At 48.4% G+C, this 23,304-nt stretch overlaps 1 protein-coding gene across 3 annotated transcripts in view; it reads right to left on the minus strand.

Moving 5' to 3' along the window:
• Positions 1-20,950, minus strand: part of PM20D1 (peptidase M20 domain containing 1) — a 32,295-nt gene extending 11,345 nt beyond the window's left edge. For 2 of the 3 annotated variants that reach the window (XM_060396288.1, XM_027976223.3), the window contains exons 1-12: positions 20,741-20,950; positions 17,935-18,021; positions 16,202-16,434; positions 15,443-15,529; positions 14,195-14,328; positions 13,681-13,800; positions 12,815-12,890; positions 12,396-12,457; positions 12,081-12,159; positions 9,827-9,898; positions 3,617-3,785; positions 222-321 (exon numbers count right to left, since the gene is read on the minus strand). In XM_060396288.1, coding sequence (XP_060252271.1) covers positions 222-321; positions 3,617-3,785; positions 9,827-9,898; positions 12,081-12,159; positions 12,396-12,457; positions 12,815-12,890; positions 13,681-13,800; positions 14,195-14,328; positions 15,443-15,529; positions 16,202-16,434; positions 17,935-18,021; positions 20,741-20,909 — 1,388 coding nt within the window. In that variant the 5' untranslated portion in view covers positions 20,910-20,950. Of the gene's footprint in view, positions 1-221; positions 322-3,616; positions 3,786-8,084; positions 9,899-12,080; positions 12,160-12,395; positions 12,458-12,814; positions 12,891-13,680; positions 13,801-14,194; positions 14,329-15,442; positions 15,530-16,201; positions 16,435-17,934; positions 18,022-20,740 lie in introns of those variants that run through there. The other variant, XM_060396289.1, reaches the window with a different exon arrangement.
• Positions 20,951-23,304: the final 2,354 nt, after the last annotated feature.

The following is a 23,304-nucleotide window of genomic DNA, read 5'->3' on the forward strand; positions in this document are numbered from 1 at the left end:
CCACCCCTGAAAAACAGTCACTGATTCCACCAAATTCTAGGCAGTGGCAAGACTCTGACACTGAGAAAAGCTGGCCAGTTGGGCTCTGCTGTATCTTTTAGTTTGTACAAATTCCAGGTTCCCCCCATTCTGTGGACTGTCAGGAGAATGAGTGGCAAAGGGACAGGTCAGATGTATCTCCTCTCTCCACCAAGCTGTCCAAACCTGTTCCACTCACTCACCTACTGAAGCTCTGAGGCTGTAGGTAGACGGGGTTGAACCGGTAGATGCCAGTGGTAAGATTTAGATAGTGTCTGCTGTCTGTGTTGCCAATACAAGTACCTAGAAAGGAAGAATCCAGAGAAATGGAGCTTTATGTGAGCAGCCAAGCCAAGGAAGTGGTGGCATGCAGGCTACCTGGAAAATTGGGGCCCTTGTGTCACCACAGAAGACGTCTGGATCTTCCTTAGGAGACTGCAGCCAGGGATTTTTGTCCTTCAGCCTACCCACTTTCAAAACCTTTCTAAGATACCATTTCAGCCAGGAACACGGAGTCACCTCCCAAGGGCATTAGAGAGACATCCCTTACATGGTCCAAGGCTAAGCGCCCTCTCTCCATGATGGCCACGGAGGCCAACGGCTTCATTTCATACCCATGGCCAGGTTATTCTATCAGTAGAAATCTAGGTATCCAGAAATCTAAGCACCATTTCTTTATTGCCCAAGCTTTCTTGTGTATTGCTCAGGTTAGAAACAAACACTCTCTGGGGGAGTTTTACTGCTATAGATGGCGATCCTCTTAAAGTAGAACACGCTGTGCCCCTGTGCTTAGTCGCTCAGTTGTGTCTGACTCTTTGTGACCCATGGACTGTAGCCCACCAGGCTCCTCTCTCCATGGGGGTTCTCCAGGCAAGAATAAAAGTGAAGTCGCTCAGTCATGTCTGACTCTTAGTGATCCCATGGACTGCAGCCTACCAGGCTCCTCCGTCCATGGGATTTTCCAGGCAAGAACACTGGAGTGGGTTGCCATTTCCTTCTCCAGTGCATGAAAGTGAAAAGTGAAAGTGAAGTTGCTCAGTCATGTCCGACTCTGTGCGACCCCAGAAACGGCAGCCCACCAGGCTCTCCCGTCCCTGGGAGTCTCCTGGCAAGAACACTGGAGTGGGTTGCCATTTCCTTCTCCAAGGCAAGAATAAAAGTAGAACATGATTTCTGGTTATTCCTGTCTTCTGAAGGAGGACTCGATCTTCCCAGAGTCAAACTTCAGGTCTGGATAGTCCCAGGATACTCTCTAGTGTCCCATTCTCCCGAAGGTAGTAAGTTGTCCTCCTCCCCAGCTGGGGCTGGGACTCCTCCCCATTATGAATGTTCTTTGAAAAAAGACTCCCTAGCTTATCAGTTAAAGTGTGGTGGGACGAATTCGAGATGGTAGTTTGTGTTTTACTTTGATTGAGTTAGTGCTTTTGTTCTAGAAATGGATCCCATTTTTAAGTACTTTCAGGCAGAACAGATTTATCATGAAGCTATTAAGCGTATGCATAAAGATCCCACAAGTACAGATGTGTTTTTTGAGTCCATGACAGGGTCATAGCTCTGTGTTCATGTAGTTGGATAGGTATTTTTAATAATTTAAAGGTGACAGGAAAATTTCAAAAACACCATTGGCTCTTGCTTTATAGCAACCTTGGGATGATGTGTTGCACGCACGTTTTGTTTGAGTATCCTTTCTAAAACTGAAGTATAGCGGACTTACAGTGTTGTGTTAGCTTTAGGTGGACAGTGAAGTGACCCAGCTATCCACGCTCAGACAGAGCTGTTCTTTCCCAGATTCTTCTCCATCATAGGTTATGCAAGATATCGAATGTAGGTCCCTGTGCTATAAACAGTAGGCCCCCACTGTTTATCTACTTAATATGTAATAGTGTATATCTGTTGTTCCCAAACTCCCCATTTATCCTCCCCAACACCTTTCCCACTTGATAGCCACAGGTTTGTGCTCCATGTCTTTGAGTCTATCTCTGTTCCGCAAGTAAGTTCATTTGTATCGTTGTCCTAGATTTCACATGAGTGACACCAGATGACATTCGCCGTTCTCTGTCTGATTTGCTTCACTTAGTATGATAACCTCTAGGTCCATTGTTCTACTTTCCACTCCTGGTTTCAAAGGGGTCCCTTCACAATTCCTGGCTTTGGAGATTTCTGCCATTGATGTCTGCCTACCTCTGTTCTGTACAAGCCTAACTGTGTTGATGAGATTATCGCAGGTGCCCCACAGGGAAAGGGAAAGGCAGAGAACCTCTGAGGCCAAGAGAGGAGAACCTGGGAGCCTGAAAGCCAGGGTTCCTCGATGGCAGGGGCCCAGGTCCTGCTCTGTGGCAGGAGTCCAAGGAGGCAGGAAATCTCAGAGGGGATGTTCAGGGGAGATCTTGGATCCAGAGCTCTCACCCCCCAGACAGGTCAAGGAATCAGAGGAAATCTGCAACCTGAAGTGACCTTGCGGGCAGGATAATGGATGTCTCAGAGGCAAACACAAGGACTGATGATCACAGACTAAGGGATCCTGATGCTATGCTACTGCATAAGACCTTGAGGCCTGATTCAAGGTGGGGGTGCTTGGAGGCCTGATTCAAGGTGGGGGTGCTTGGAGGCCTGATTCAAGGTGGGGGTGCTTGGAGGCTTCAATAATGCCTGAGGTTGAATTTTTGAGAAATGAGTTAGATTTAAGTTGATTAAAAACTGAGTGCTTTTTTTCCCCCCTAATACCCGAGGAGTTTATGGTTGTAGAATTTCACTATAATATCTTTAAGGTCTACGCCTAATAGGTCCTAAGAATTAGCTTAGAAAAATGAGAGACTCCATGATTGAAGGTATGTAAAAGCAAAGTGAACACAAGTCTTCACATGAGAGCATCTTTTCCTCACATCACAGACCAGAGATTCTCAAACTGTGGTCAGCCATCAGCTGGTGTCAGAATCCCCTGGCATATTTGTTAAAAAGGCAGATTTCAGGGTTCTCTCCAGAGTTAATATACCTGAATCTTTGGGAGTGGGTCCAGGTAATCTGCATTTTAATAAGTTCCCTAGGTGATCCTCTTGTCCTCTTAAATTTGAGAACCACTATCTATACAACATAGATTTGGAAGGCATGCTGGAAGACTAGGGAAGGGGCACAGAGGCACTGCTACTGGGAGAGGTGAAGGGGGTTAATTCCAATGGTACAGCCAGGAGAAGTTCCTGGGCTGCAAATTCTGAGCTCCGTTGCTGAGCTGTTATTCTAGAATGGATCAGAACCAGACTGCGTGGGTGGAACCCAACCCCCTCTGTGGCTCCTCCAGAGGAAGGGGAATCTGAGCCGATCCTCTCCTCTAGGCCAGAGTGGCTGGCCTAGGTTAAGCAAGGACCCAGGCTTGGCTGACCTAATTTATTGTTTCTGATCCTTTCCTGTTTGCTTTCTCACTTCCACTTGGAGGGGAGAATACTGTTTCAGTCCCATCAGGAGAGGAAGCAGCCAGCTGTTTCCAGGCTGAACAGCTGGCATGGGGGTGGGGCAGTGGATATCAGATAGGATATAGTTCCAGCACCCCACCCCCTACAAGCTCCCCCCAAACTCCCCCAGCCACAGTTGATGAAGTCATTACCTGGGGCAACAATGTTGACTTCCGGGAAGACAGATTGTATGGTCTGGCGGAGCAGCTGGTAACCCAAGGCCTGATCATCAGAGGGGCTGATGGGCAGGGGGTCAAAGGCATCCAACACGTGGAACTGGACCCGGTCATCAGCCACAATGTCCTTGGCTAGTTTTAGGACCTTGAGAGAGGAAACAAAGAAAGTCTGATTTCTTATTGATCTGCTATTCAAGTACTGTATGAATCTATACGGTCCTGATTTCTCTCCAGCAAGGCAGAACCTTTACAGAGGAGGCTCACTGTAGCTCTGAGACCTCAATTTCAGCCTACTGGTTGTAGGAGATAGAATGGCTATTCTTCCTGGAAATCTATAGCATGGTAGATTTAGGTTACATGCTTGGGAGGTTTGCCTTATAGCCGTGAGGTAGGTCAGGAACTGGAAAATCAGGATATTGGGTAATTTCCCTTAGGCTGAGAACCATGGGCTAGGTGAAAATGTAGGAGACAGCACAGTGGAAATCTCAACCATCTCGAGGCAGGGGGGTAGATATGATGACCTCACTTAAGCCTGGGAGAGTCTCAGACAGGTGATGACAGATCATACACTTTCTTCCTTCTCTGGGCATCCCTGCTTCCTGTTTGTAACCATCTGCACTGGGGCCAGGAAGATGAGCTCAACAGACAAAAAGTCAGAGGTTGGGGGGCTAGTATTCAAGTTTTCTCTCTGAGCCTCCTTTCCTCAGGAAGGAACATGAGGAAGCTTCTAGAAATTTCAGTCTGAAGTAACTAAAGCTCAACTCAGCAAAAGTCCTGGTCCCAGGCAGGATGTAGACCAGACCCTGAGGATCAGATCACATGAAGCTGTGTGGGAATGGATGAGGATGCTGACAGTCTAGCCCCACAAACCCACCCAGCCACCTAGGGAAAGCTCCAGCACCAGTCTCAAGCTATCTGGGTAACACTTGGTTTAGGACAGTCTCTGCCCTAGAAAGGGGAGTGTCTGTCTCATAACCGGGGGGCATTATCTTGAGAGGACTTCTTTTAGGTCAGTGTGAGGTCTGGAAAGGAAATGAGGGTTCCTTCTTCTGACTTAAAAACCATCATTTGAGGCAAAGCAAATTCTGCGCTGTTGGGCTGAGGGAAGGGGCAACTCACTTGTCAGAGCTTATTTTCACTCCAGCACAGATGTCTCAAATACTCTGATACAAGAATTAATATATAGTCTGGATATGTTCTTGACCCTCTGGAAGGCTCCTAAAGTCATCCCCAGAAGTGTCTGCTGTGCCCTGCCCCACATTACTTAAAGATTCCTGCCTCCAGAAACTGAAGAAGGAGCACAAATCAGACCTCAATGAGCAAGTGGCTCAGCGGTGAACGGTCTGCCTGGCGATGCAGGAGACATGTGTTCGATTCCTGGGTGGGGAAGATGCCCTGGAGGAGGAAATGGCAACCCACTCCAGTACTCTCGCCTGGAGAATGCCACGGACAGAGGAGCCTGGCAGGCTGCAGTCCATGGAGTCACAAAGAGTGGGACACGACTGAGCACGCATGCCTGCAATGAGCCTACAGAGCCCAGGTTTCCCACCAGCTGCTAGGCTAGGTCCGGACTCAAAGGCCTCGTTTCTTTATGTCTAGCACCAAGAATATAAAAGATATGCAATGAATGTCGCATATATACATTTTAAAAGATGTGAAACAATAATAATAAACAAAACAGGAGTTGTCTCATTAAGGAATTTGCCCAAGGTTTACGGAGGTAGTATTGCTGGGCTGGGTATCTGACTTCACAAGGATGGTGCTTTACTTTTCCCAAAGTACCTACAGGTTGAAATGCCAACGAGTAGAGCCAGAAAGAGGGCGGTGTTCATTTAAGATGGATTTCCTAGTGGTATGAATTTTGAGCCAGAATTTGAAGGAAGGCTATGAGAATGATGGAGAAGAGGCAAGAGACAGTGTAAGCATGCACAAAAACTCAGCTCTGGGCTTTGCAGCGCCACTCCCAACTGTGTGACACTCAGCGAGCTCCTTAGCCTTTGCGTCTCAGCTTGCTCATCTGTTAACAGAAGGATAATAGTAGCACCTACCTGGTTAGGTGGTTGTTACCATGACTGGATGTGTGTAATACGCTTAGGCTGGTTCCTGGCACTCAATGTAGGTTAGCTGTTATTTGCCTGTTTAGAAGGGAGGGACCACTCTAGGCAATTATCAGAGGCATAAGGATGGCACTAAGAGGAGGGATTCACCAATGGTAACGGGGACCTCAAAGGCAGAACACATTGATTCTTCATTTCTCTGAGCTCCTACAGTCCGTATTCCCACATTATGTTGTTTTCTATTTTAGGCAAAGCTGTATTTTCTTCTTGAGTGAATAAGTTCGGGGGCAAGGACAATAGGTACTTAGAGTTAGCAAGACCAGCTTCCATCCTACTGTGAGCCTGGTCGTCAAAACAACCATGACAGGATGTCACTGGCTTGTGCTTCAATATTTCCAGTGGCAGAAAGCTCAGCATCCTGTGCTTTAATCCATTTCATCTTTGAACAACTCTGTGATGAGCATCTTCTTAATAATGAACTGAGGTACGGGTTCCTGTAGCATCTAACCTACGCATACCTCTTTTATTTATTTTTAAAATACTCTGTAGAGTCCACAGGATAATGTATCAATAGCACTAGAGCCATCAGCAGGATCTCACCTCTGTTGAGAACAGAGGCCTGTGCTTGTGCCGCCTGAATGCTGTTCCCAGGTCTTTGCTCCTTTTTGGGTTTCAGTGTAAATGCCTCATGAGAGAGGATGCTGTGCGTGCTTAGCCATATAGTCACGTAGGACTCTTTGCAACCCCACGGACTGTAGCCTGCCAGGCTCTTCTGTCCATGGAATTTTTGAGGCAAGAATACTGGAGTGGGTTGCCATTTTCCTCCTCCAGGGGATCTTCCCAACCCAGGAACTGAACCTGCCTCTCCTGTGACTCGGAGAAGGCAATGGCACCCCACTCCAGTACACTTGCCTGGACAATCCCATGGATGGAGGAGCCTGGTAGGCTGCAGTCCATGGGGTCGCTAAGAGTCGGACATGACTGAGCGACTTCACTTGCACTTTTCACTTTCATGCATTGGAGAAGGAAATGGCAGCCCACTCCAGTGCTCTTGCCTGGAGAATCCCAGGGATGGGAGAGCCTGGTGGGGTCGCACAGAGTCGGGCACAACTGAAGTGACTCAGCAGCAGCAGCTCCTGTGACTCCTGCATTGCAGGCAGATTCTTAACTGCTGAGCCACAGGGGAAGCCCCTAAGAGAGGACTGACCACAGATACGAAGCTGTTTACTGTCCCAACCCCACTTTACAACCATTTCGTGACACACTGTCCTGTGGTTTTCTTTGTGGTGCCTACTTCTTCCACTTGTTCATATATTTGATTACTTACACCCACTAGCATGTAAACATCTTTAGAATGGGAATCTTGGCCTGTTCACCATTTTCCCAAGTGCTTGGGAGAATGTCTAGCCCATAGTAGCCACTGAATGAACACTTAGTGAATGAATAAATGAAGGAAGACAGGAATTTTCTGTAAAACACTCTCGATAGGTGGACATCCAGCTTCTGAGCAGCTCACTATCATGCGAGGTGCCATACTCCCAAACTCAGCTTTAAGTGGGGGCTCCCAGAAACATTTCCCAGTGGCCTTATCTCTCCCCCTCAAGGGCCACACAGGACAAGCCTTCCTTCCCACGTGGCAGTCTGTTAGGTTTCTGAAGGCTCTTGTTCCTCACAGATGGGGCCACAAAGTTCATTCAGATCCTTCCTGTAAAAACTTATGGGTGAGACCAGGTAAAGATGGATGAAGAGGGCTCAGGGAGTCATTCAGAATCAGGGCATGAGGAAGAGGTGTGACCAGGACAAAGAGGTACTGTGTACTCCTGGGGTGATGGGGGCTTTCCATTCCCCACGGAGGCAGGGGAGCAGGGTGGGCCTAGGGAGCCCAGAGATCTCATCAGATCATTGGGGAAGGAAGGCCACTGCGGCAGGGGACTGGAGAGGAGGGCAGCATGCCAGAACCTGGGGAGATGAAAGCCCCAGCTGGTGGAAAACAGCCCTTGGAAAGGGCATGGAGTTGGAATGAGGCTGGAAAAAAACTGGTGGAAAGAAGCTCAGTGAGGGGAATTCAGTGATTTCCTGGCCCCATGAGCCCCCAGGGAGAGGACAAAGGCTGGCACTGGATGAAAAGCAGCAGAGCCCAGGGCTTACACTGTTCCAGTTCCCTGCCAATGCTGGGTGACTCTGGGCAGGCTGCCCCCAGCCCCTGCAATGCGGGCATGCCCCCCAGCCTGTGCGAGGACACACAGCATCCTCCATGGGGAAGGCCCCAGGGAGAAAGGACCACAGAAATCGAAGCGTGGAGGATCCTTAATGACCGCCAGGAAGATCATCAGGAAACACCACCTGCCCCTTACCTTGCTTAATCCTGGAATATAATACTCATCTCATAGTTGTCAGGTGGGTTTTATTGATCATTTTCAAAAGGATCAGATTTACCTTCTGAATTCTTTTTAGCTCAACCTGACGTTTAAATAAGCTGGTCTTTCCTAGAGATGTCAAACGTTCTGTGTATTTCTTCTCACCCTTTAGCTTTCAGCTCAGATATCACGTAAGGAAGTCTTGCCTGACCTGTGGACAGATTCTCATTCCTTCTTAAATTCTTCAATAGCAGCAGCCCCCTTTCCTCATAGCACTCATGGTTTGCAATTACACATTCATTTTTCTAACCTTTAAATTGACATTCATAGCAGAACATCCCAAGTCTGTCTGCAACCTCTTCTCTCCAAGGGGTTACACACCCTTCCCATGGGACTTTATTGGCTCTACAGGTTTCAATTAATAATACTCCAGCCTCTGTCTCTATTATCTCTTTGGATCTAAGGTATTTATAACTGTCTATTAATATATTAGAAGCCTCTCAAATTTCTAAACCATTATATTTCTCTGAGAACTTGCTTTCCTCTTGAATTCCCAATCTTGGTTACAGGCACCAGTACCTGACCAGCTAACATCACACACTGCGTCCTGATGAGCCCGCCTCTCACTTGTCTGCAGGCACCTACTCTACCCTACGACCTACTAACATCACACACTGCGTCCTGACGAGCCCGCCTCTCATTCCTCTGTGGGCACCTACTCTACCCCATGACCAGCTAACATCACACACTGCGTCCTGACAAGCCCACCTCTCACTCCTCGGCAGGCACCTACTCTACCCCATGACCAGCTAACATCACACACTGCGTCCTGATGAGCCCGCCTCTCATACCTCTGTGGGCACCTACTCTACCCCATGATCATAGCCTCAGTTAAGACCTCCATACCCACTGCCTGAGACGTTGCAACAATTTAATTGTTTCTTCTTACTTCAAGGCTTCCTCAGGATCGCCTCTAGCAGTGTTTCTCTAAAACAGAATCTATCACAGGCCTGTTTGAAGACCCCTGACATTTGTCCACAGATTAGAGCCCAAACTCGTCGGCATGGCACACAAAGCCTTGACCCCCAAACTATCAATACAACTCCATTTTCATCTTCCATCACTTTCCCCCAAATTATCCTACTCTTTAGATTTCATTTTCCCTGTGCCCTGAATGTCCTACTTCTAGCCAACTCCTATTTGTCCTTTAAGTCCTTTTCTAGTGGTTGGAAACGACTTTCTTGGTTCTTAGAGGTAGCATCAGCCCCCTTTTTTGGCTCAGGTTCTATGGTAATTTGCTCATCCCTAATTGTTATAATCCTAGTATAGTGTGAGGCTGAAAGCACAGCCTCTGGAACTAGTCCTGGATGTATAATACTGGGTATGTTACTTACCTGCTGTGTAGATCTGTGCCTCCATTTTCCCTGTTCAATGAGGATAATACATTCCCCACTTCACAGAACGGCTGCAGGGGTGAACTGTATATCTATAGTATATGTATACCTGAGCACAGTGCCAAGAGCACAGCAAGCCCACTGTCCGTGTTGCTGCTATTATCATTTCCTATTTATCATTAATTATCATCATTCATCTCCCACTCCTAGACTCCACGTTCCCTAAAGCCAGAGACCTCCTATCCCAGCCAAGCACCCGGCACATGGGAAGCCTTTGAAAAATCATTGACCAAATGAGCCTCTGGGCCAGCTCCGCCCAGTCCCGACGGACACAGTTCAGCGGGGCTGACCCAGTCTTCGGGAACACGTGGTGCGTACCTCCTGAACAGTCTGTGCAGGGTGAATTCGGAAGTTGATGATGGCCTCGGCCACAGGGGGGATGACGTTCTCCTGGAGAGAGAACCACAAACCTTGGCTTGAGCTGACCTCTAGTCCCCCACACCTGGCCCCTGCCCAGGAAAAGCCATCTGCCACCAGCAGAGGGAGCGGAAGCTGATTTGACCGAAAAACTCAAGGCTTAATATTCTTAGCCAGCCACTGTATTCCCTGGGCCCTTGACATGTGGTTATGCTCAATGCTAGAGGTCTGTCTCTGCTTCAGGCCAGACCTTCATGTTTCTTGGTCGTGGAGGGGTCACAGAGAGCTGCTCAGAGCAAGACTGCTTTCTCTGGGACCATCAGGACGCCTCTATTTTGGCCTGTACAGTGCTGCTGGCGGTCTTCTGTGGCACTCTTTCCCAGGGTGTAGGACAGTTCTGCAGTGGGCAGTGTGAGTTCTTACTCAGGAGGGGCACCCGAGAGCCTCTGAGGCCCCATTAAGGCCCTGAGGGGGATGATCATTATAACTGATGGTGGTAGTGATTTTCCATATCCTACTGTGAAATTTGTTCTCTGTCTGATGAGGAAAAAACTCAGGACTAATTAGAAAAGAGGGTTAAGCTATGGAGGGAGTTTCTCCTCAGAGCCCACGAGAGAGGAGATTCCCCAATTGTGTATCTTTCTTTGAACTGCTATGGTGCAAAAAAGCACCAGGCTAGGGCCAGGAGAACTGGGCTGATACAAACCGGCTGTGTGATTTTCGGATATGACAACCTCTTTGTGTCTCGATCTCTCAGCTGGCTCCTCCTCTGTCAGGAGGACCAAATGGAAAAACAGATGTGAAAGAATTCTGGACAGATAAAAACACCATTCAAATGTAAGGACATAGTACACAGTACTATTATTTTGGTGAATTCTCTAGGCAGCTGGTGAAAACAGCTCAGGTCTGGCTGACATGCCAAACACACCAGCCAGTCACAGCAGAAATCAATTCTGAGGCACCATTCACTTATTCTCAACCTGGGCTGCGCATTAGCAGAGCTCCGCAAAGCTGCACTGGGTGAATGATCCTCCCTGAAGTTGCGCTGGTGGCACTGGTAGAAACTGGAACGGTCTAACTCCTTTCAAGATTTCAGAAAAGCCTCAGCCCCGGTGAGCTAGTGTGGCTAGTTCAAACAGAAAAGCTCCTTAGCGGCTGGTCCAACTGAAAGTAGACCAATTTGCTGAAAAATAGTTCTCAGAAAAAAACTTTATCAAAGTATTGGTTTACCTGAGACTTATTTCTATAAAAGTAAACCTTACGGGGTCCCTGGTGGTCCAGTGGTTAGGAGTCTGCACTCTCACTGCCAAGGTCCAGGGTTCAATCCCTGCTCAGGGAACTAGGCTCCCACAAGCCAAAAAAGCAAATCTCATATAGAATTTATATTTTTGAAAGCAACCCAAAATTTACCTTATTTTGGAGAATGACAATGTATGTATTTGAAGGCTGTATACATCACAAATGTTATAGATTTTTAAAATAGTAGGTGAATTTCTCTAATTCAACTCAGGGAAAAGATATTAATTATTCATTAAATTTGTGAGGTGAATAAAGCTTTCAAACCATGAGGAAGAATAATAAAAAGGTGGTAAAGAGGTTGGGAATCTTTAGCCTACATGACCAAAATGCTGAATAATAATGATGATGAATATAGTACATGTTAAATGAATATGAAGTGAAGTGAAGTGAAGTTGCTCAGTCATGTCCGACCCTTTGCGACCCCATGGACTGTAGCCTACCAGGCTCCTCAATCCATGGAATTTTCCAGGCAAGAGTACTGGAGTGGGTTGCCATTTCCTTCTCCAGGGGATCTTCCCGACCCAGGGATTGAACCCGGGTCTCCCACATTGCAGGCAGACACTTTACCATCTGAGCCAGCAGGGAAGCCCTGTTAAATGAGTATAGGTCACAAAAATTAACTCCCAAATAATGTCTCTTCACATCAGTGTAATGGTTATATTTTTGAATGGGTACAGTCCCAAAGAACCGGAGGAAGGCCTCTGAAACACACATACAGGAAACTTGGCCAGCAACTTCATGGAGTTTGCAGATGTCAGTTAGAACCCTTGCTCCTGAGGTTTACCCATCTGATGACAGAGGGCAGTTCAGCACTGAGCCTTCCTACTATCCAAACTGTAGCCAGAGAAGGAAGGAGAAGCCAAGAAGATAAAGCCAAGGGGTGGTGGGGTGTGTGGGGGGAGTCAGGTGGTGTTACCTTGATCCCGGCATTGAACATGGTGAGCGCTGCAGTGGTCCTGACCATCGGATTGGTTACGTAATTCCTCTCCATCAATCTAAGGCAAAAAGACTAAGGTCAGACACTGTCCACTGGAAAGAGAGGGTTGTAGGATACCCCCTTTCCTGAACCTTGGAGATCTTTAAGACTAGGAGGGATGTCCTGTGTACCAGTTAGATGTAGTGTCTGGTGGCTGAGGGATGGTTAGTCAGGCCTGGTTAAGCCAAAGAGAGGAGATGGGGAAGTGGGTAGGTTTGGGGTAGGGATGTGAAGAATGGAAAGATAAAACTTTACCTGCTTACAAGGGGCCGAAATAGCCACAGGTTGTTCAAGACTATATTGGTAGGGAAGGGAAACTGAAAGGGAAAGCAACAGGTCAGAGGGTTTCAGAGGGGTCAGCATAACAGGCTCACTGTTCTGGGACCTGGGCCTGTCCTTGTATTAGACCCGCCTCGAGGGCCCGGGGCAGTAGCCTCAAGGGTGAGTAGGAGCCACCTCCCTCAGAGTGGCTGGTGTTGGGGCTCAGGTTCTCAGCCTGAGCACCAAAAGCCCCAGTGAACAAGCTGTGCTTTGGCTCAGCCAGCAGCTGGAAATAGGGAGAATGGGCAGAACACTGGTCATCAGTAGGGCCCCTTTATTACTCTGATGGCAGCTTCTCCGCCACCCTTTCTTCCCCTTCCACAGCTGACCAGAGTCTGTGAGACTCCTCACACCTCATTTGCCAGTTGCTCCAGTGCCATCCTCAGCGGCCCACTTCCAAACATGTTCGGCATTGGTGTTTGCTCCAGTCTGGAAGAGAAATGGAGCTCTCTAGACTCACCCAACTCAGCAGTCCAGGGAGAAGATGGGAGACAGGACATTTCCACAGGCCTGGCCAGGAGTTCTCCTGCTTGCCTCCCCGTCACCTCCACCATTCCACATCTCCAAGCACAAGTGGGGCTACTTCTACTGCACTCACAGGAGCTGTCCCCGGATACCAAGTCCGAGAGAGGGCACCCCAGTCTCATCGCACCTGCCACACTGTAGCAAAGCTGTCAGCCTCTCCCACCAGCTGCTGAGTTCCTGGAGGAAAGGGACTGTCCGTTTCTTCCACCACCACGTGCCCATTACTGGACACAGTCTCAAACATGGTAGATAGTTAAATATTTAGCTGAAAGAATATAGCTTTTCTTCCTACTCTGCAAGAAAACCAGCCAGAGGTAAGCTCTGCTGTTACAAACCCTGCTGTCCTCATCCACAGACACAGCCTCTGCTTATCTTGAAGTCATCTTGCTGGGGCAAGGGGAGAACTTAGACAGTTCTTTTCCAGCTTGTGATCTATAATTTCAGGCCTGGACTTTGGACTCTTGCAGCTACCTAACCTAGCTTTTGTCTGCTGGCCCTTGCTTGCCGTATGGATAGGTCCTTTTCTGACCTATAACCCCTGCCAGGGTACTGCTAGCTCTCTCCTCCCTATAACCTCCATCACGGCTTCTCAGCCCATTAGGACAGGAAGCTTAGCCTCCTCAACTCAAAGTGAAGAAGTGCCAGGTCTTCTGGCCAGAGTCTGGCGGGGGTAGCAAGGCCAGGAATTGCTTACCGGCTGACTGCGGCTGCGAGAATGCCTATGCTTGTTTCCTTTGGAGGAGCTGAAGAGTGGCCTGGAGTCATGTTGACTTGCAGCATGAGGTTAATCGCACCCTTCTCGGAAACTGACACCCTGTAAGAGAGGACCAGAGAAGGCCCTCCTGACTTCCTCCCACCCTGAATGACCCCCACACCCATCTGTTCAGGGGTCTGGTAAGCCAAGAGGTCTGTTTCATGCTGCTTAAAGATTTTTACTTCAGAAGAGATAGGGAAAGGAGAGCTCAGACTTGGTCAAAGCTCGGGGTGATGAAAGCAAGTGTGTGCCTGTGTATATGGCTCAGTCGTGTCCGATGCTTTGTGACCACATCGACTGTAGCTCACTAGGCTCCTCCGTCTATGGGATTTTCCAAGCAAGAATCCTGGAGCAGGTTGATTAAAGCAAGAGGAGTAGGCTTATCGATAACCAGACTGAGGTCAGCTCCCATGTGAGAATCTCTGCTGAGGTGGGGCTGGGGTGCTATACTCACATGGCAAAGGGCTTCTTGAGGTTGGGAAGGAAACCATCCAAGATGAAGCTCCCTTCATCCACCACGAAGGCTAGCTGGACACCCCTTGCCTGTAGCAGGGCTGAGATCTTCTGAGCCCCATTTATCCCTGATACCTGCAGATATTAAACCCAGAGCCACAGTTCTCCTCAGTCAGATCTCCAGAGATAGCTCACAGAGACCCATTCAGCACAGCTGGGTGCTCCAGAGCCTCCCCATGCAGGCTCCTTCATGAGGGACAGGGCCCTCAACGATCCTGCCTCAAAGAATCTGGAATCTCAGAGCTGGAAGGGCCCAACCCCCTCATTTCCCAAACTAAGAAACCAGGGCCCAGAGTGTGAAGTGATTTGCCCAGGGTCAAAGTAAGTGGCATCATTAGAAATAAAACACCTTCATTGATCTGCCTGTTCTCTCTCTTCCCGTTACATTGGTGTTTCTCAAGGTGTAGTTGATGGACTATGTGCCTGCTGCGGATGTTACCAGGGAGTTTGTTAAACATTCAGATCTGTGCATAACACTGAGTGAAAGAAGCCAATCTGAAAAGGCTACATTCTATATAGTTCCAACTATATAACATTCTAGACAAGACAAAATTATGGAGATAGTCAAAAGATCAGTGGTTGCCAGGGTTTGGGGAAGGAGAGAGGGATGAATGGGCAGAACACAGAGCCTTCTTAAGGCAGTGAAAATACTCTGTGTGGTACCATAATGACACACCATTATAATGTACAACACCAAAAGTGAGCCCTAATGTAAATAGCTTTGGGTGACTACGATGTGTCCGGGTAGGCTCATCAGTTGTCACAAATGGATGACTCTGGTGGGGGACGTTGATATTGGGTAAGGCTGTGCACGTGTGTGGGTTGGAGAAGAAGGGAAATTTCTGTATCTTCTAATTTTTGCCATGAACCTAAAACTGCTCTTAAAAAGAAATTTAAAAAACCCTGGACCCGTGGCACAGAGCCCAGGTATCTGCATTTCGGTCAAAGTCCTTAGATACTTCCGGCGCCATATGCACAGCGTGTGTGCGCTCAGTTGTGTCCGGCTCTTTGCAACTCCCTGGACTGTGACCCACCAGGCTCCTCTGCCCATGGAGTTTTCCAGCCAAGAAGACATATTCACAGAGAAGCTGGCAAACTGTGCAGCCAGGGAGCAAACCGGACCACAGTGAAGCATACTCCCTCCCCCAGGAGGGGACCCAGAGATAGGCTTAGGATGAAGGCATTCTACCTCCTCATCATGGCCCAGAGCAATGAAGAAAGATCTTCGGGGGATGTAGTTTCTGATCAGCAGAAGCTCCAAGGCCTGCAGGATTGCCTGGGGGACAGAAGGACAATGGGAGAAGAGAAAGGCTTATTATTTAAGTGGTGGTACCAAGGCATCAGAGATATTCAGCAGCTAGCAACAGGGCTAGGATGTGATGGATTCCTTTTAGAGAGAACACATTAAAATGGCCCCAGGGGATGGAATGGAGGGAAACAGTGGGTGTATGCATGGTCAGTCATTCAGTTGTGTCTGGCTCTTGTGACCCCACAGACCGTAGCTTGCCAGGCTCCTCTGTCAGGGGGATTTTCCCAGCAAGAATTCTGAAGTGGGTTGCCATTTCCTCTTTCAGGGGATCTTCCCCACCCAGGGATTGAACCCACAACTCCTGCATCTCCTGCACTGATAGCTGGATTCTTTATCACTGAGCCACCTGGGAATCCCTGTAGGGAAACAGAGCTCACATAAAACCATCCCCACCTGGAGAAAAGCATAAATTTATCAATGTCAGATCTGAAAGGGTACCTGGGATCATCTACTCTGATCTGTATTTCACAGTTGAGAAATCAGGACCCAGAGAAGTGACCAACTGATGACTGGAACTCAGATCTCCTGGCACCAAGGTTTTCTCTACCAGAACCTCCCACCTCCCAGGGGTTAGCAGAGCACTCCCCCCCTGGATTGATCTTTAGGACTCTAAGGCAGAGGGAACATAGCATTTCAGACCATAAGAGAGTTCTTGTTGTCCAGTGTGCCTCGACCATAGATGAAGCCATCACGCTCCAACCCAGAGAAGGGGGGCACATCCCAGCCTTTGTCCGGGGCAGGCACCACGTCAATGTGAGCGAGGAGCATGTAGGGCTGCATGCTGAGGTCTGAGCCTTTGATAGTGAACAGGTGGCTGTAATTTCCTACGACCTCATGCTGGATAAAGCTGGTATGGAACACAGTAGGAAAGACTAGAAGCAAAGAGATGCAAAGCAGTGAGAAAAAGCCAGATTCAACAGTTGCCTTTGCTTTTCCTACTCACTGATTCTCCCTGCCTTTTTCCTCCCCTTTAAAACAGGCAGCCTCCTTTAGGAAGCCCTCTGGGACAAAGCTAGTCTGATTCCTGATTCGCCCAGACAATCTCTGAAATATCTCTTCCTCATATTATAATGTGCTATCACTGTGTAATAACATGCATATCAAGACATGCATCATTTATGACAGATAAGAGCTCAAGATCTGGACTGACCTGACCTCTAATGTTGTCACAAATACAAGTTACAGAGTGATGCAGACTAGGATTACATTAAATTTTAAATATAATAGGCCCCAGTATCCAAATTATTTGGAACCAAACATGGCCCTTATCTATGTATATTAAAAAATCAGAGATATTTTTCCTTTGCAAAATACACCTAATGTTTGTGCTATATGGAGATAAAAGATGATCCTGTCGAGCACATGGCCATACTTCCGTGTTCAAGTGTTCTCAGGGTCAACTATGCTAGTTACAGATAGGTAATAACACAGGTGGCTTTAGATACGTGGGAGAAAGAACTTTGATCTCCCTTTGTGCTGTGTTGGAAGAATCCATACATGCCTCTGTGGATAACTGAAAACAAACAAGTAGGCAAACAAACAAAAAACTGAAGAAGAATATATTATTTTTCTTGTCAGCCTGCTTATCTAATCTACTATTACTGAACATTTCTTTCCCAGTTTTATTTCCTATTTAGTGAAGACTTTCAGCCCGGCCACTGGGGATTGATCCCAGATTCCCACCCCACCCCCACTGCCCGTCCCAGAGTGTTAGAGAAGGGACTACTTGCTGCACTGTGCCAGCCTCTCCCACTCCTGATGACTTGAGAGGGGGCTGTTTTTTTATTTGATTTGGTAAAGTGGTCTCACTACTCTGCATGAGCTTTTTCTATGGGGAGAGGGAGCTCCAAGTCTCCTTTTTCCCCTTGACCCATCCTTCTTTAGCTCACGGGCAGTGGAGTGAGAAGAGAGCAATCATGCGATAAAGTTTTTGACTGCCTAGCAGCTCAGTGTTAGTAATGAATCTGAAGCAGGGCCTGGGTAGGTGGAGTGTGCCTGTGCGTGGGCTGTAGGTGTGTGTATGGAGGTAGGGAGGGGAGGAGACCGTGGTGCAGTTCTGGAAACTTGCAAATGAAGAAGGAATTCCCAGTCCTATCTTTTTATGTTATTGACTGACATTAAAGGGCAAAATTGACAGCCAACCCAATGGCTATGTGCCTTGGTTCTTCAAAGGGTAAATCTAGTCTCTGTCTGCTCTAACTCCTGAACTCTCTGTTCTATCCCTCCCCCTTGTATACCAACATGTCCAAAGAGACCCAGGCACATGAGGTTGCCCTTTGGTCAATCACAAGATAAACTTCTTTATCATCTTGTAAAAGCACTGTGTCTCCAGTGCTACCTCTCCTAACCCTTTCCCAAGGTTTGTGGCTGACCTTTACGGATATATTCTCCAAACTCAGCCAGGGCTGTTGTGTTGAGCTCCTTGGGGCTGAAAGACACTGTTGGAATCTGGATGGCACCTGTTGGAGTCAGAGATGGAAGATGATAACAACCACTGATTTTTCCGCAGCCCTGTGTACATAAAAAGTTCTCTTGCACTAATTATCTTATTGTGGAGGGCAAAACAATCATTCCAGGTAGGCGTTGTTGTTTTCCCTAATTCAAAGGTGAGGAAACAAGCTTAGAAGCATTAGGTGAGCTGCTTGAGATTGTCCAGAAACAAGCAGTAGAACTGGGATTTAAACTCAAGTCCTTTGTTTAGGCTAATATGGTTCTTAAAGGAAGATAAAGTCCAAAACGGGATGGGGTGGCGGAGGTCAGACAGGAGTAAATTCTGTACCCTGATCCTAAGTGAGAAGCTGCTATAAATTGCTGCTAAGGCCTCACTCTGCCTCTGAAACCACCAACCCTTTGATGAATCCAATGAGCCCACTGTCCTGGGTCCCTTTGCGAACAAAGCTTTGTATCTTTTTGTGTACAGTGAGTGTGTGAAAGTTCCTCAGTCGTGTCTGACTCTCTGTGATCCCATGGACTATAGAGTCCATGGAATTCTCCAGTCCAGAATATTGGAGTGGGTAGTCTTTCCCTTCTCCAGGGGATCTTCCCAACCCAGGGATGGAACCCAGGTCTCCCGCATTGCAGGCAGATTCTTAACCATCTGAGCCACAGGGGAAGTACTCTTTGTGTACAGAGAGTAGGCTTATTCCTCATAGACTGGTTAATCCAGAGTGTCACTGATCTTAGCCCAGGTCAGCTTTGGGGCACATGATGCCTGGGAAGGGGGCAATTTAGAAGCTCCCAGACAAGCTCCTTTGTCATAAACAATCTAATCCATTCTACCCAGAAGTCCAGTTCTTGAGTTGCCACTAGGTTCATTCCTTGGTGAAGGTTTTATATTCTTAAAGAGTTCCACTGTCAAATGCAAACAGTAGGGGGTGGGGGTGGTGTCATGAGATAATTTGATTAGAAGGCTATCCAAAAAACAGTGGGAACAAAAGCACCCAGAGCAGCTTGATGTCAAGGGAGGCCTCTGACTTCTGTACTCAGTTTTGCGAAGAATCAGCCCTGCATCATAGCCTACAAAAAGGTGGGGATGCCAGGGTTCAAAAAGATTAAATGAACTGCCTATGTGAGATTGAGAGGCAGACTCAAGATCTGAATTCAGATGTTTTGCCCTCAGCCCCCAGTGCGAGAGACCTGAGTTCGATCCCTGGGTGGGGAAGATCCCCTGGAGGACATAGCAACTCCACTCCAGTATTCCTGACTGGAGAATCCCCTTGACGGAGGAGCCTGGTGGGCTATATATATAGTCCATGGGGTCACAGAGAGTAGGACACGACTGAGTGACTTCAATATTCCATATATTCGGGGTTCTAAGTCATGGTGCTATGAGGTCCGTATTTTAGTTTCTTATCTAGCTTTTGCTTTCTTGTGTGCAAAGAGACTCTGGTGAATGGCTGCCCAATGCCTTTCAGAGAACTCTTTACACCAGGATGCTTTGGGAAAGCCCTGCTCTGCCTCCCAGGCCTATCACTCCAGCACAAACACAGTTTATATTTAACAACAAGGGCTAGCTTTCGGATTTGCCTGCAGATTTATTTAGGACTTCCCTGGTGGCTCAGACGGTAAAACGTCTGTCTACAATGTGAGAGACCTGGGTTTGATCCCTGGGTTGGGAAGATTCTCTGGAGAAGGAAATGGCAACCCACTCTGGTACTCTTGCCTTGAAAATCCCATGGACGGAGGAGCTTGGTGCAGGCTACTATCCATGGGGTCGCAAAGAGTCAGGCACGACTGAGCGACTTCACTTTTTTTTTTATTTAGGCAGTTTCTTTTAATCCATTACTTAATGGAAGGGAAAAGGCTGAAGATAAGCCCAACAGTGAGGAAGGATCTCATTGGTTTTCATTGTTGTTTATTCCCTAAGTCGTATCCTGACTCTTTTGCCACCCCATGGACTGACGCCTGCAGCCTATCAGGCTCCTCTGTCCATGCGATTTCCCAGGCAAGAATACTGGAGTGGGTTGTTATTTTCTTCTCCAAGGGATCTTCCCGACCTAGGGATTGAACCCGTGTCTTTCGGATCCTTTCACTATTGAGCCCCCAACTCTTTTCTCCTGGATAATGCAGACTGAGATGGTAAGTACGTTTTTAGCTTGGTTTGAGGTCTAGGGGAAAGATGTCCTTTAATTGGTAGAGGAAATTAGGAACATCTCACACCTCAGCAACAGCCCCATACTTCTTTATGGAGCCATCTAGAACCCGCAGGATCCTACAGGCAATAGAGGCTGTCACCCACTGCTTACTCCAAGATGTAGGATCCTGGGGAAGATGGTTCAGCCAACATAAACTTCAGTTTCCTCATCTGTACATAAGATTCAGATCGTTTAGTCTTAAGAAACTTAACAAGTGAAGACTGCCAAAGGTTAAAGACTATAATGCTCCAGGCAAGCGGAGGTTGGCGCGGGGGTGGGATGGGGTGGATGACAGCCTGGTAAACCTGGGCGAAGTTGAAGCTTCCAGGGTAGGCAAGGAACGCCCTGGCGTCCCCAGAAGGCAGGTCTAGGAGCAGAGTGTGGTCTCCAGGGCCCGGAAATGGGGCTGGGGCTCGGTGGTGGGGTGTTGGGGAGCTCAAGCTCGAGGGGCGGACCTCTGCGGCGGGGGAAGGGAGTCACGGGTTGGCCAGAGGAGACGGGGACCTTTATCTGAGAATAAGCGGTAAAGGGGACCAGGGTTCACCTTTCAGCGCTTCCTTCATGGCGATGCGCTGCTCTTGGCTGAACTGAGAAGGGATTCGCGGCTCCCTTTGACTCTCCGTGCCCCGCAGGCCCTTCGATCTGGAGACGGCGGCGATACCTAGGAGCAGCGCAGACAGCGAGGCCAGCAGGCAGACGGACAGCCGAGCCATGCTCCTCTCACGTCCTCGCTGCCAGTCGGCGGCTGGAGTTTGGACCTAAACGCACAGACCGAGTTCTTCCCCCTGTCACGGCTCCAATTCCCGCAACTGCCTTAGCCCCGCCCCATTCCCAGAGCTGGCCAATTGCCGCTCTCCTGGAGACGCGGGCCCACCAATCCATGGACGGCCTCGCCCCAGGCCCACAAGGCCTTTCGGGGGTTGTGGCCGCCCGCTGGGTAGCGGGTCGCCGTGGAGCTGAGGTGTAGTGGGGCACCAGGCTAGTTAACCAGCAGGTCTTGCGTGCGTCTGACCGTCTGCTTTGAGATGCTAGTCAATCCCTTTCTTCGTGACAACAAGTCAGATAAAAGGGGGAAGAGGCAAGCAAATGAACCAAGCTTATCACCTTGATCTTGTCGCTTCCTCTGAAGCTTAGGGTTTGACCATTCTCCTAGGTTCCTTGAGGGAGCTCTCCAACCCTCGGCTCGGTTTCGTTTGAATCAGGACAATATTGTTCTGTCCATGGACATTGTTCTAAAGTATTTTGGATCAGAGGAATTGCTTCTGTTTAGGAATTCGCTGGAAGTGTTTTTGATATCAATGTTAAATTGCATTTTTGCAATTCTAGGCAAATGTAATAAGACGGAAGGATTTTTAGAAAGATTATGTGTTATTAGACTTCCCTAGTGGCTCAGGCGGTAAAGCGTCTATCCTACAATGTGGGAGACCCAGGTTCTGTCCCTGGGTCAGGAAGATCCTCCAACCTACTCCAGGACTCTTGCCTGGAAAATCCCATGAAGGGAGGAGCCCGAGCGACTAAACTTTCATTTTCACATATTGCTAACTTCAGTGTGTCCAAGAAACTGAAATGTGATAGCTTTTAGAGTAGAGGGTCATTCTGGAAAAAAAAAAAAAAAACCTCATAAAATACAGACACTTAAAATTAGATTTCCTGGAACCAAAAAAACTTTTCCTTTCAAATCCCTTGATGCAATTTAATATGGTACCACTGTCACATTTTACAATTCTCTAAAAAAAACTCATAAGTGCTCTGCGGTCAGTAACTAGTCATGACCAAACTTGCAAATTAACACTCTTGATGTTTGCAAAAGCTCAGAAAGGAAGTGCTTTGCTCCAACTCTTTCACGTATCCTACTTGAAAAAGCAAAATTAAAAAAACCCCTGCAATCATGTACTTGTTTTTCAATAGAATTTCGAAACAATATTATGAAAACTTCACATATGTAGAAAGATGTAAAGAACAATAAGACAGACATACCTGTATTCACTACGCAGCTTAACCCCTAGAATATTAAAGATGGAATTTACCTGGGATCCAGCTTAGCCCCCTCCGGCCGCCCGCCTGGCTCTGGGGGAGGGAGCAGTCTCCTTCAGCTGCTTCTTCTGCCACTTCTGGCTGTGGGTGGACTGCAGGGCCCCTGGGTTTCTGAATGGCTGTCCAAGGGGTTGGGGTGCCCTTTGACGGTGTGGAAGCTCACGCCCCAAGGGGCAAATCTTGGCTAATGGGAAGAGGGAGACTAGATGGAAAGTCGTCAAGTTCCCTCCTTCCTCTTTCCTCAGCTGTCCCGGGGGTGTGGTCACATCTGCTTCGGGGCCAACTGGGTGACTCCTGGTGAACCAGGGCCCACTCTCCACCCACACTCATTACCCTTTGGGATTGTGTCTCTCCTGTGAAATATTTGCCCCTGGCTCTGATTTCAGGGAACCAACCATGCATGACAGAACAAGATGCCCAGATCTTACAGGCTTAAACAACTTCGTGTCTCCTGATCTGTGGGTCAGTCATTTGGGCTGGGCTCAGCTGGGGGCAGTTCTGCCAGTCTGGCCTGAGATCACACTGTGACCATGGTCAGCTGGCAGCAGGCTTGAGGCTGGATGGTCTAACATGGCCACACTCAAGTTTGGCAGTAGGGCCGGGCCCTGGCTGGTGGGCTGGGGAGACTCAGCTGCTCTAGGAGGCGCCTCTTCACCCCTTCCCTATCTTGCCTGCTGCTGGGAGTGGGCTCAAGGGGAACCATAGTCCTCCTGTATCCCTGCTGGGATGGGGCCAGGGAACGCATTCTGCCTCCTGCCCTGAACTTGCCCTTTGTACTATGGGCAGCTAATGACGCTGGCCCTCTGTCCACACCCCTGGTAGGGTGTGTGGTCCTGTTTGTAGGGTCCCCCGCCCCTCCATTCTTAAGGTTCAAGCACACCAAGACCCAAGTCTGTGCTACTCTGAAGATGATGACAAAACCCGTGAGGAAGTTCCAGCTTCTTCTGAACACCACTGCCCAGATCAGCACAGACCCCAGATGCGTGGCTTTCTGGCTAGCTTGGCCCACTGCTCCCAGCTCTGTACTCCCTCCCTCCAGGTTCCCCCAAGGTTGACCTGGGGAGAGGGGAGGCT

Source organism: Ovis aries, chromosome 12 (assembly GCF_016772045.2).
Source record: "Ovis aries strain OAR_USU_Benz2616 breed Rambouillet chromosome 12, ARS-UI_Ramb_v3.0, whole genome shotgun sequence".
Classification (NCBI taxonomy): domain Eukaryota; kingdom Metazoa; phylum Chordata; class Mammalia; order Artiodactyla; family Bovidae; genus Ovis; species Ovis aries.